At 53.2% G+C, this 12,710-nt stretch overlaps 1 protein-coding gene across 1 annotated transcript; it reads right to left on the minus strand.

Moving 5' to 3' along the window:
- Window positions 1-110: 110 nt before the first annotated feature.
- NhPKS10/NhNPS9 (uncharacterized protein) lies at window positions 111-12,220 on the minus strand (the record flags this gene model as incomplete). The annotated part of the gene is made up of 4 exons (XM_003049310.1): window positions 111-4,720; window positions 4,773-6,595; window positions 7,145-11,329; window positions 11,383-12,220. 4 exons carry the CDS (start codon window positions 12,218-12,220, stop codon window positions 338-340), a joined length of 11,229 nt encoding a protein of 3,742 aa, XP_003049356.1. The 3' UTR covers window positions 111-337.
- Window positions 12,221-12,710: the final 490 nt, after the last annotated feature.

The raw sequence follows: 12,710 nt of genomic DNA on the forward strand, positions 1-12,710 counted from the left end.
TGATTTCAGCATGCAAGCGAACGACTTAACTTATTGATGACGAGTAGGGGCATGGATTCTAAGGATCACCACCGATTTACTACAGTATTGGCGCTATTATCATAAACTCTGACAAAATGCTTTCATCGTTTATAGAACCATCTTTTTACAGCAGGTAATTACGATGCGGTATGCTCTAAACCCATTCCACACTCATTCTAGTATTGAACATCCTCCTTTCTTGGTCCCCGATGTTGAAGCACATATGGAGAAGGACAGAAAATGCCCATAAAAAAGACAACCAGACGCCCGTACAGTAGAAATTAACCAAATCAACCACCATTATAACGCCACCTTCCTACTCTCCCTTTCGAAGCCAAGGGACAGTACCCCCATTCTCACCACTCAACATCTTCTCTATTAGAAGAGCCGTCCTTTCGTCGAGGCCAGTGTTTCTAGCTCGCACCAACCACTCATCAACCCCAACCATCTCCATCTTGGCACCAACCTCAGCCTCAAGGTGCGCAGGGAGCTCGCTGACAGAAATCTTCTGATCGCCGCAGTGATGTCTGTAAACTGGCACTGAGCTTCTGCTTTCGTGAATCGAAGCAGCGATTTCGTCAGCCACTTGCTCGACAGGAACAAAGTCAAATGCGCCGTTCCAGTTTGAGATCTCCGGTAGAGATTGCATCTTGGTTGAATACTGAATGATGCTTCCCATCAGGTCGGTAGCTGGTGCTGCGGACCCGGTAATGTTTGCTGGACGGTGAATCCAGACTGGCAGATGAGCTCTCTCCGCATGACCTTCGAGGATAACCTCAGAGGCCCACTTCGAAGCCGCGTAGCCCTCCGTTCCATCGATTGGCGGCTTGAAGCTAGACACAGACGTCTCAGGAAGGCCATCGTGGTCGGTGAGGTTGACAACACCACCAGTTGAGACAAAGTGGAAGGGAATCTGCCGGCCACTTGCCAATCGGGCAAACTCCCTTGTCGATGAGACATTGGCCCTCTTCAGAGACTGATAGGACTTCAAGAACGACACCTCGGCTCCATTGTGAATGATGATGTCAAGCTTCTTGGACAGCGTGTCGAACTCGTCCTCTGATAAGCCTAGTCGGGGAGATGATAGATCGCCAGGGTGCACAACGACCCGCGGAGATTTAAAGACTTCGTCGGTTGCCTTGCTAGGAGACCTGACTGCGAGACAGTGGACGCGAGAAATCCGCTCGTCCCTCAACAGAGACTTGAGGATAGCGAGTCCGAGGAAACCCGTAGCACCAGTTAGAGCCACCTCCAGTTCATCGCTGTCAAGAATAGCAGGGTCATCCGGCGTTTCGAGACCAGAAGGGATATCGACTCGGGTCTCTTCATCCCAGCTGATCGGTTGGTCATCTGCTGCAGTAGAGCCGTCAATCTTTGCGGCCATTCCACCCAGTGTGCTCGCCTGGAAAAGGTCAAACACCGACACCATGACTCCAAACTCACGAGCGATGTGCTCCCTCAGCATGACGATGCGGAGGGAGTTGCCACCAGCCTCAAAAAAGTCTGTCTCAGAGCCGATGAAAGCGCCAGGTGCAACAGCAGGGAGGGCCTCGAACCACAAGGCTCTAAGTCTCTCTTGGGTTGTGGTAAGAATCTCTTCATGGATTTCCTCATCTTGGGGAATGGGCATCAGATCAAGGGTGTTCTGATCCAGCTTGCCAGTTGGGCCCATGGGCAGCCGCTCGACCTGGACAATCTTGGCAGGAATCATGTATCGAGGAAGGGAGAGATCCTTCAGAAGCTGCTTCAAGAAAGCGGATGGGTCCTCGGGTCGATGGGTCTGGGAGACGACAGCGAAAGCGACGAGAAAGGCGCTATCATCTGGTCCATTGACGCCCTGTCGGAAAGAGACCGCGGCTTCGGAAACGACACCACCTGAGCTCTTGACAATGGTGTTGGCAATATCCTCGAGCTCAATGCGGAATCCTCGAAGCTTGATCTGTGAATCGCCTGCAATGCGTCCCAAGAAAACGATTCTTCCATCAGGGATGAACTTTGCCTTGTCACCCGTGCGGTACATACGGTTCCAGCCCCGGGCGGCATCCTCTGAGGATGCAAAGGGATCAGGAAGGAATCTTTCTTTGTTGAGTTCATCTCTTCGGAGGTAACCGACTGCAATACCTGCACCGCCCACAAACAGCTCACCCGCATGGCCAGGACGAACTGGCTTGAGGTCCTCGTCCAGGATGTAGCAGGAGTAGTTGGGCAGCGTGAGGCCGATTGTAGGATTGCGAGTATCTCGTGGGGCAGCAGGATCAAGTTCATTCAGACCACTGCTGCTGTTGATGGTGATCTCGGTCGGCCCGTAGCCGTTGAAAAGCTTGAGTTGTGGAAGACCAAGTCGCTGGAACTCGCTGATGACATGCACGCGGAAAGCTTCACCAGAAAGAAGAGAGAACTCCCAGTCGACACATTTTACCAGATACTCGTAGCCATGGTGGATCAGGGCCACGGCCAGAGTGGGCGTCATAAACGTGTGAGTGACTCTCTCAGACAGCATCAGTTTGGCGAGCTGCAGAGGGTCCTTCCGGGCTTCACTGGATGCTACCACAAGCGTCCCGCCCAGCATGGTCGACAGAGACATTTGGGTGAGCGACATGTCAAAGCCCAGAGGTGCCTGCTGAAGCATAGTACCTCGCTTGATGTCATAAAAGTGAATGATGGAGTCGATGTGGTGAACAAGGTTTGCGTGCGTCAAGGCAACACCCTTGGGAACTCCTGTGGTACCACTGGTGTAGAACATGTAGGCCATACCCGATCCTTGAGCATGGTTCGTGACGGCCGCGCTCGATGGCAGCCGTCGAACGTTGTAGATGTTGATGAGGCTTGCATTGGTCCGAAGCGCGGGCGCCAGCTCCTTTGTAGACTCATCGAAGAGAAGAATGTCTGGCTCGCAGTCATCGACAGTGAGCTGTAGTCTCTTGATGGGGTTCTGAGGATCCAGCGGCACGTAGACTCCGCCAACCTCGGCAATCGCCAGTAGGGACGCAATGATGAAGATGCTCGGCTCGCAGTAGACTCCAACACGTGATCCGTGAGTAAGGCCAGACTTTTCCAGGGTGGCAGCAATGTTGTTGACGAACGACTTGAGTTGAGAATAGGACAGAGTCGTTCCCTGGTCATCGCGAATCGCGATGGCATCGGGTTGCCTCTTGACCCAGTCCTCAAAGTAGTGTGACAGGGTGTCAAAAGATGGCGAGGGAATCCTCTCTCCGCGTCCCAGTGTCAGAGCCTTCTGGGCCTCGTCTGGAGCGCATTGTGAGACTTGTCCAATGGTCTTGGATGAGTCCTTTTCAAAGAGACCCAGGAGGTTGACGTAAGACTCGAGGATAAGGTTAAGCTCATTTTTGGTGTACAAGTACTCTTGGCTCTTGACACTGATCGAGGTTGAGCCATCGGGGTAGGTTTCAATGTCAAACGCTAAATCGTATGGGTTATTGACATCCTTGAAGTCGATAACCTCAGCTTGACAATCAGCGAGGGGCACCTTTTGCGTCGATCCCATCTTGAAGTTCAAGACGACCTGAAAGAGCGGGCTGTGTGAGGTCGACCGGGGAATCTTAAGCTCATCGAGAAGAACGTCGAAAGGCAGACAAGAGTGGGTGAGGGCGCCATTAGCCTTGGCTTTGGTGTTGGAGACGAGCTCAGCCAGTGTCTGGGAAGGCGAAAGTTGGAAACGCAATGGAAGGAGGTTGACAAAGAAGCCGATCGTGTCCATGTGAGCAGCATCGGTCTTGTTAGCATCAGTGATGCCAATGCACACATCTTGAGTTGAGGCGAAGTCACTCAACAGGACCTGCAGGGCTGCGAGGTAAACGTGGAAGGGAGTCGCAGCAAGAGCCCTGGCAGCAGACTTGGCCTTGCCAGCAACATCCGGCTGCAGTATCCGTTCAGATACTCGCGTCTTGTAGTCGGTCAAAGGCAGCCGGGTCTTGGTCTCAGCAAAGTCAAAGACAGGCAGAGCCGGGGGAAGAGTCTCAAACTCTGTCTTCCAGTACTGCAGCGTTTCGACCGGGTAGATCGCAGCTCGTTGGTCCACCGCAAAGTCCAAGTATCCCTTTTCCAGAGGGGCAAGATTGGCTCCGGAGTAAGCGATTGCCAAGTCACGGACTAGAATCTGGGCACTGAAGCCATCCAAGGCGATGTGATGGAAGCCAACAAGCAGGACATGCTCGTCCTTGCCCGACTCGATCAACATAATGGCCTTGAGCACACAACCATTCTCCAAGTCGTAGTGAGTGTTTTGCAGTTCCTCAAATTCCTTGGTGACATCGGAGTTATTGTGCTGTTCCAGCCTGAATGGCGACTGCCCATAGACAATCTGAGTTGGGACGGTCGTCTCAGGGTCCATGTGGAAGCCGGTCCGGAGAGATTCATGACGCTGAATAACCTTCTGGAAAGCACTCTCCAGGTCATTCACACGCAGGGGTCCGGTGATGCGATATGCCATCGTGACGTTGAACGTGGTGGCATCTTGCAGATACTGTTGGAGGAACCAGATTCGCTCCTGGGCAAATGACAGTGGTCCACTCCGTTCAACCTTGGCGCTTCCATCAACAGAGCTCGTATCCTTGTCACCAGAAACACTTGTTCCTTGGGTAGACTGGGCACCACTCTTGAGAGTGGACGAGTTGAACTCGGTGGGCGCTCGAGAGGATGCGGACCCGTTTCCAGAGACGGCATTGAGAGACTGGACAGCCTGTGTAATGTTAGTACTAAAACTGGAGAAAATGTTGACACAATCAGCTTACCTCGCTCGTAACCAGGGTCTTTGTGTCGGTTTGCTCTTGAGGAGCAAGGGTAGCAAGACTTGCGACGGCAGTCGAGCAGATCTCGGCAACCGATGCAGTGTTGAGAATCTCCAAAACCGGCATGTCAACATCAAGCTCCTTGAAGAACCAAGACCGGATCTCTGCAGCGATCAACGAGTCGACTCCCAGACTCATCAAGGGTTGAGAGACCTTGATGGTGCCACTCTCGGCCTGAAGCATTCGTTCCAACTTGGTACAAAACTCTTCTTCCACGACTTCGAGCATCTCGGCAGGTGTTTGAACTTGGGCTAGACGCTGAGAGATGGAGGCCTTGGTGGTGCTAGTCGATTCTTGGTGTTGCTCTTCCAGAGTGTGGTGAGAGAAGCGCATGTTCTCATGCCAGAAGAACTTGGGGGCATCTTCCTGTAGGCTGTATCGGTTGAGGCCAGTGATGACCTCTGGGACGTGGTTGGATCCTGGCTGGCCGACCAGAATGGCTTCCGAGAACATGTTGAAGAAGTCAGGCTCAGAGATGGGCATGTAGTTGTACTGTCTCAACGTCGCCTCGTATGCGCCAGTGGACGACACATAGCCTACACCGAGAATCATGCCGATGTGGATAACCGACGCAGCGAGGTTCTTTGCTCGTCGCTGCTCGGCAACTGCTGTCATGAACAGGTTGGCCGCGGCATAGTTTGCCTGTCCTCGGTTACCGACCACACTGGCCAGTGAGGAGAACATGATGAAAAAGTCCAGTGGTTTATCCTGGAACAGCTCATGCAAGTTCTGTGTACCCCGGACCTTGGGCCCAAAGACCTTGTCAAAGTCGCCAACCTTGAGTTCGCCAAAGGAGCGATCAGACAGAACCATAGCAGCGTTAGCAACACCACAAATTGGGGGCATTTCGGCCGTGACTTGAGCATGGGCAAGCTCCAGGGCAGCCTTGTCGCCCACGTCTACTTGAAAGAGTCTGACATTGGCACCCTGAAGACGAAGGCCTTCAAGCCAGACCTTGTCGATGGCTTCGACATTGCGGGTAGTGAGGGCGAGATGCCGAACACCGGCGGTGACCATCCATCGGCAGAGAGCCTTGCCAAGACCACCCGTGCAACCGGCCAAAAGGTAAGTCCTATCACTTCGCAGAAGACGGTTTGCCTGCAGCGGCTGGACTTGGACTGGGATTGGCTTCTCGGTCGACCAGTCTACCACAGTAGCGTAAGCCGTTTCCGAGGCCTGGAGCCCGGAGATCTCCGAGATATTGACGACAGGTCCATCGGAAGGAGACTTGAGTGAAGGCTCAAACGCGGTCAAGACGCGTTGGATGTTGACGTCGCGAAGACTACACGTGACGTCACCAATCAGGTCTGAGAGCTCAAAGAATTTGGTAGAGGCTGGCACGTGACGTCTCAGTGGGGAGTCGACAGCGCTGTAGTCCCTACCCGAGAGGTCAACGACGACGGCAACCTCAACATGAGGCAAGACCTTCTTGACGATTCGCTCGGGAGCAAGAGGATGGATGAAGATGGCATCGTCCTTTTGACCTGATTTAGAAGTGGTTCGGACAAGTTTGAGACCAATCTCGCCACACTTTGCCTCAAAAGCTGCTCCCAGGTAATTGTCTGCTTCATGGAGAACGATTGCATCGCTAGCTTCATATTCAGCCAAGACACCCTCTACGACGGTCGTGAGGGCGAGATGACGTAGTGAAGCTAATTGGTCGATGTTGAAACCTTGCGGCGCATCAAAGACTTGCGAGTCAGGAACCGAGATGATAGACCCGACTATCTCAGAGAGAGCAATGACGGGAGCAGTCGGTTCGGCCACTTTGTGACCATAGCTCAAGTACACTCGACTACCTCCAACACGGACAGCGTATAGTGTCGAATAGCTGACCTTGATACGCACATTGTCTGCGTTGTCCGAGATCGGTAGCGAGGGAACGGACTGAGAGATGACCCACTGGCTGCCGGCCTGCTGAATCTCGACTCGCATATCTACTAGCGAAGCGGTGGTCTTGATCTTCATCTTGCCGGCATTCAGATGGTCATTGAGCCTATCATCGGGGAGGATTCGGGGAATCAGCCATCGTCCCTCGCCCTCTAAAATGAGTTCAGCCTCATGCGACCACAGGAGATCGTCCTCTTGCTTGAGTGTTGCCTTGTACATGATTCTGATCAGAGCCTCGACGATGCGAGACACAACCAACGAGTCAAGGTCGGTCTCAATGTCAATGTGCTGGAGCTGGATGTGGGGATACTCCGAGACGAGACTGCGGCATAGACCCGTCGACATGTTGGCGTATGGTTCGTCCTTCTGGCAGCCCTTGGACACCCAAAGGATTTGACGGGAGTCGTTGATAGTTCTTTGCAGACCTGAGAGCTTCTCCGACGTCATGTTCTTCAAAACCGGCTCGTCGAGATCTTCGAGGATAAGAACAGCTCGCAGGGACAACTCGGGAGTGGAAGCAAGCTGCTCGAACGAATCGACATGGTTGATCAGATCAGGCGAAGCGCCATTCATTGCAAGCAAAGTCTGTGAGACTTGCTGGGCAATGTCGTTCTTCCTGCCGATGATCGTGATACATCGTTGAGGAAGCCAGTCAAGAGCACTGGCGAGAGGCTGGCGAAGGACCGGAACGTGGTTGTCATCGACAGCCTGCGACAACATCACCGAGGTCATATACTTCGAGGCGTCATGGAAGTCGTTGACCGTGTGATCAACACCAGAGAATCCAGTCGATCGCAGCAAAGAGTCCCATTCAGGCACAGTGATAGTGGGTGCATATCGACGACCATCATCACCACCGAGCCACCAACCAGAAAGACCGGACATCATCAGTCTCACACGAACAATGTCGCTCGTGACTTCGAGGAGCAAGAGCTGACCGCCAGGCTTCAGCAGTCGTCGCACGTTGCGCATCGTAGTCGAGAGTGACTTTGTCGCGTGGAGTACGTTGGAAGCGACGATGAAGTCGTACTGCGCCTCTGGGAAACCCTGCTCGACTGGGTCATTCTCCACGTTGAGAGGCTTGAAGATCATCTTGGACACCCACGGTTCGAAAGCCTCGACAGCAGCTTCGAAGAAGCCAGTGGATATGTCAGTGAATGTGTAGCTCTCAAAGGTCGTACCGAGAGACTCGAGGATGCCCTTGGTTGCACCACCAGTTCCGGCACCGATCTCAAGGATCTTCATGCGTGGGTAACGATGAGCGATCTGCTTCGAGATCCGGCTCAGATAACCGTTGGCACGCTGGAAGCCCAGACCGAACTTGTAGAAACGGTTGAGCACATCGTTACGGACCATGTGTTCCAACATGGTGGTCTCCTTGCGCACAACTTCAGTCAGATTCTCACCAACAGCTTGAATAAGCAGGAGATCGACTTGGTCGGGGAACCTGGAAGCCTGCTGGAGGAGCCATGACCCTTCATCTGCTGACCACTCCTTTCGGATCGTGGTGTGCTTGCCGGCTTCAATGATTGGGAAGAGGTAGTCGATCCACTCAAAGATGCGCTGGAAGTGCCAATCCATGGCTGGAACCTCGCTGCGGTCGACATTTCGGTTGAGCTCTCTCAAGTAATAGTATGACAGACGCTCGCACAGATCGACGAGATCTAGATCCCCTTCAGCATCGTGTTGTTGCACATCGAGCGACGCGACAGCACAGCTGATGTCGACCTCCCACTCGGTTTGCGTATACAGCTCCTTGGCGTTGCTGGGTCCGGGCCTGAGCAATGATGTGCAGGTCAGGCCTTGAAGCTGCAGAAGGGGCTGCTCATTGTCGCTGGTAAAGATATCGAGATCGGCAGTGATCTCTCTATCGTTGGTATCCGTCAGATACGAGTCAATTGTCAGCTCCTGACTGTTCTGGACATGGTCAAGGCTGACAATGCGTAAACTCTTGAAGAATGTTGGCACAAAAGGTGCAGCAAGGCTACCATCATCAGGCCAGCAGTACGCCGCGAACAGGGATTGGAAGGCCGAATCGAGCAGAGCAGGGTGAATCATGGCGGAGAAATCAGTGCTCATCTGACTGGCCTTGGCAGTAGCAAAGCCCGATTGTCTCTGGACGTTGGACAGATGCTTGAAGGCACCTGTGTACTCTAGGCCAATCTCGGCCAGAGAGGTGTAGAAACGCTCCATGTCGACGGAGGTTAGGGACGCCACAGGAGGGTTACGCGACGGCAGAAGCGAGTCTTGCACCCTGGAGTCAAACTCGACACGCAGGTGTCCCTTAGCATTGCACTTCCAGTTACTACCTCGTCCGACAATGGAGGTGAATAGTGACCACCTCGCAGTGGCAACAAGAGAGTTGACATTGTCGATCTCAAGAGTGAACAGGGTCTCGACGCCTTGCGAATCTTGATTAAGCTGGATAGCACTGAGGATCTGAACATCGAAAAGTTCGACAAGCTGGATGGTCTTGGTATCGTCAATTGACTTGGCAGACTCCATCGCCATGACAAGGTACGCTGCGGCAGGGTAAACCACAAGACCTTCCACCTTGTGGCCCTCTAGCCAGGGGGCGTCATCCAAGTGCAAGATGTTGAGCCATCTTAAGTCTTGGGTCGCATCTTCTGCTGAGCGAGTTCCTAGTAGGGGGTGGGGCGGGCTTGTGCGTTGACGGAAGTTGGCCGACTTGCGAGATTCCTTCCAGAAAGACTGAGAGTGATCCCACGGGTAGGAAGGCAGATTTGTTGACAAGCTCGTCTTTGCCGATGAGAACAACTCAGCGTGGCTAGCAAAGTTGACAGCAGACTTGCCAAGGCGAGCCCAGATGAAACCAAGAGCATCACTGAGAGCCTCGACGTCGTGCAAATTACGAGTTAGCGCTCCCTGATACGGTAGCTGGGAACCTGTAGCTCGCTTGTATGTCTGGCTAAAGGGGCCCTTGAGAGCTGAATGAGGACCGACCTCGAGAGCGACATGGCATGGTAGCTTGCTATCGGCTGCGAGCTCTGAGGCAAGCGTGAAGAGTACAGGCTTGACCATGTTCTCTACCCAGTACTCGCCTGTCAAAAATTGACCGTGGCTGAAGGCACTCATGCGCTCTCCAATGACACTCGAGAACCACTCGCAAGAGTCATCGCCAGGCAAGAGCTGGATGTTTGACTCACGAAGGAGTGCCATGTAAGGCTCAGCACAAGGCTGCATGTGGTGAGAGTGATACGCTGTGTCGACCTTCAAGACACGAGCAAACGTTCCTTGCTCGTCCAGAAGTGCCTTGGCCTCCAAGATGGCGTCCTTGTCTCCTGATAGTGTGGCGCTGCCAGGAGCGTTGCTAGCAGCAACGTCGATACGACCAGGGAAGTGGTCCTCGCAGAAGCAAGCAGACTCTTCATAAGACAAGCCCACGGCCATCATGGAGCCCTTCTGTCCCTCTTCGCCGCCAGCAAGCTTGGCACAAACACCACGGCAGTAGGCGATACGGATGGCATCTTCAGGGGTCAGGAACCCGGCTGCGTAAGCAGCGGCAATCTCTCCGGATGAGTGGCCAATGACAGTACTGAAGGTGATGCCAGCTTGGCGAAGTAACTCGACCAGCATAAGCTGGACTGCAGTACAAACGGGCTGGGAGACGGCGGCCTCGCCAAGCCGAGACGTTTCGGGGTCTGCGAGAATCTGTTCTGACAGTGTCCATCTTGGTGGTTCCTGAAGACTCGCAAGTGAAGTCTCTAGCCTTGCGATGATATCTCGCGCAAAGGCAGACGTCTTCAGGATTTCACGGCCCATGGTCGGCCACTGAGCACCTTGACCAGTAAAGACGCCAAGGATGCGTGGAGTCTGGTTTGTAGTCTCTTGGCTGGCAACTGAAATAGTAGCATCGTCAGCTGACGCAGCACTGAGCTTCTTCAGAAGCTCTTGCTGAGTATGCCCTGAGAAGTAGGTTCTGACTGGGAGCTGAGAGCGTCTTTGTGCAAGCGTATAGAGAATGGCCTCTGCTCCCTCCTCTCCACTCTCTTGTATCGTGTCATGCAGCTGGGATATCTGTTTTCGGAGAGACTTTTCCGAGTTGGCAGAAAGAACAAGGGGGAATGATAGGATGCCTTTGACAGGGCCTGGTTGAAGTGGGTTGTCAAAGCTCTCCAAGATGGCGTGGGCATTGGTTCCGCCAAAACCAAAAGAGTTGACACTTGCGCGACGGGGTGTACCAGGGGCAATCTCCGGCCAAGGTAGTGTCTCTGTAGGAATGGAGAGGTTGCCTGCAAAAGCCTTGAGCGCAGGGTTGAGGGTCTTGAAGAGTTGGTTGGGAGGGATAACACCTCTCCGAACCGCCTCAAGAGCCTTGATGAGGCCGGCGAGACCAGCACAACCTTCGAGATGTCCAATAGCGGTCTTCACAGAACCGACAAACATCTGGTCTGAACCGCCTGCAGAGTCTTCAAAGAAGGCTTCATGGATAGCACGGGCTTCAATGGGATCACCTGCAGGTGTGCCAGTCCCGTGAGCCTCGAAGAACTGACATCGTTCTTTGATGAGGTCTAGCCCGGCATTGGTATAGGTTTGCCTAATCAGAGCCTTCTGTGACTCTGAACCTGGCAGGGTAATACCATTGGTATCTGAAAATAGTTAGTATTACTCTCAGATAATGCGTAGAGAAGGGGATACTAACGTCCATCGGAGTTCACACCAGTCTCACGAATAATTCCGTAGACATGGTCTCCATCACTCAGTGCTCGAGAGAGAGTCTTCATCATGATGGCTGCTGTACCTTCACCTCGGGCATAGCCGTTGGCCGAGGCATCCCACATCTTGCTTCGTCCTGTTGGTGAGAGCATGTGAAGCTTGGACTCTGAAATCATCATCTCTGGGCCAAGGATCAGGTTGGCGCCAGCAGCACAGGCAATGTTTGATACTCCTAGACGGAGTGCTGTGACGGCCTCATGTACGGCAACAAGACTGGAGGAACATGCTGTGTCGATGGTCATGGAAGGACCTTTCCAGTCGAAGAAGTAGGATATGCGGTTTGAGAGGATACTTCGAGCTGTTCCTGTTGCCATGTACTTGGGCATGTCCTGAGGATCACGAAGGAGCATCTCATGGTAGTCTCCAGTCATGGAGCCAACATAGACGGCTGTGTTGGAGCCCTTGAGGTCCTCATAGGGAAGACCAGCAGCTTCAGTCGCTTCATAGACGGTTTCAAGAAGCAGCCGCTGCTGAGGGTCCATAGCCTCAGCCTCCCTTGGGTTGATCTTGAAGAAAGACGCATCAAAAGCACGGATATCCTCAGTCAAGAGGTAGGCCTTCTTGACGTCTGTGCAACCGCTCTTCTCCCCATTTCTGTGGTAGAAGGCATCTGGGTTGAAACGCTCTGATGGGATGGGTGTCTGCACGTCTCTCTTCTCGCAGAGGAGGTCCCATAGCTTTGATGGGGTGTTTGCTCCACCGGGGAAGCGGCATGCTGTGCCAACAATGGCGATGGGTTCTCTTGTCGAGCTTGGAGCCCCCATTGTGATCAGTTGATGAGTATGGATGATCAATGTCTTGGTATGAGTAAGGAATGAGTAAGTAGAGGATGGAGAAAATGGTCAACAATGGTCTGGCTAAGGTTTACAGGTCAGGGGTTGATATCAAGTGATCGAGTCCGTCCAAGTTGTAGACTTATACGGCTTGCCTCCTCAGGATTGTATAGGTACATCACGATACGCAAGAAAATACGCCAGAGCTGTGCCGTATCATAGCCTCCTCCCTGATTCAGACACGGATTACTGGATTCGTTTCATCTGGGCCGATTCATGCTGATGGGCTGAGCACGACAGTCCCCGACCGCAGATGACATAGGAGAGCTCCGGGTTACAACGGCCGGGTATCATGAGAAACAAGGCTTTGGGGGCTGAGGTAAGATGGAGATAGCGGAGCCCAGGACTTTGTGTGCCCCATCGAGAAGTATCTTTCTGTCCAACCGATGCATATTTACCCCCCTTGGGCGTGTTCTTTCAC

This window comes from Fusarium vanettenii (assembly GCF_000151355.1).
Source record: "Fusarium vanettenii 77-13-4 chromosome 7 genomic scaffold NECHAsca_9_chr7_10_0, whole genome shotgun sequence".
NCBI lineage: Eukaryota > Fungi > Ascomycota > Sordariomycetes > Hypocreales > Nectriaceae > Fusarium > Fusarium vanettenii.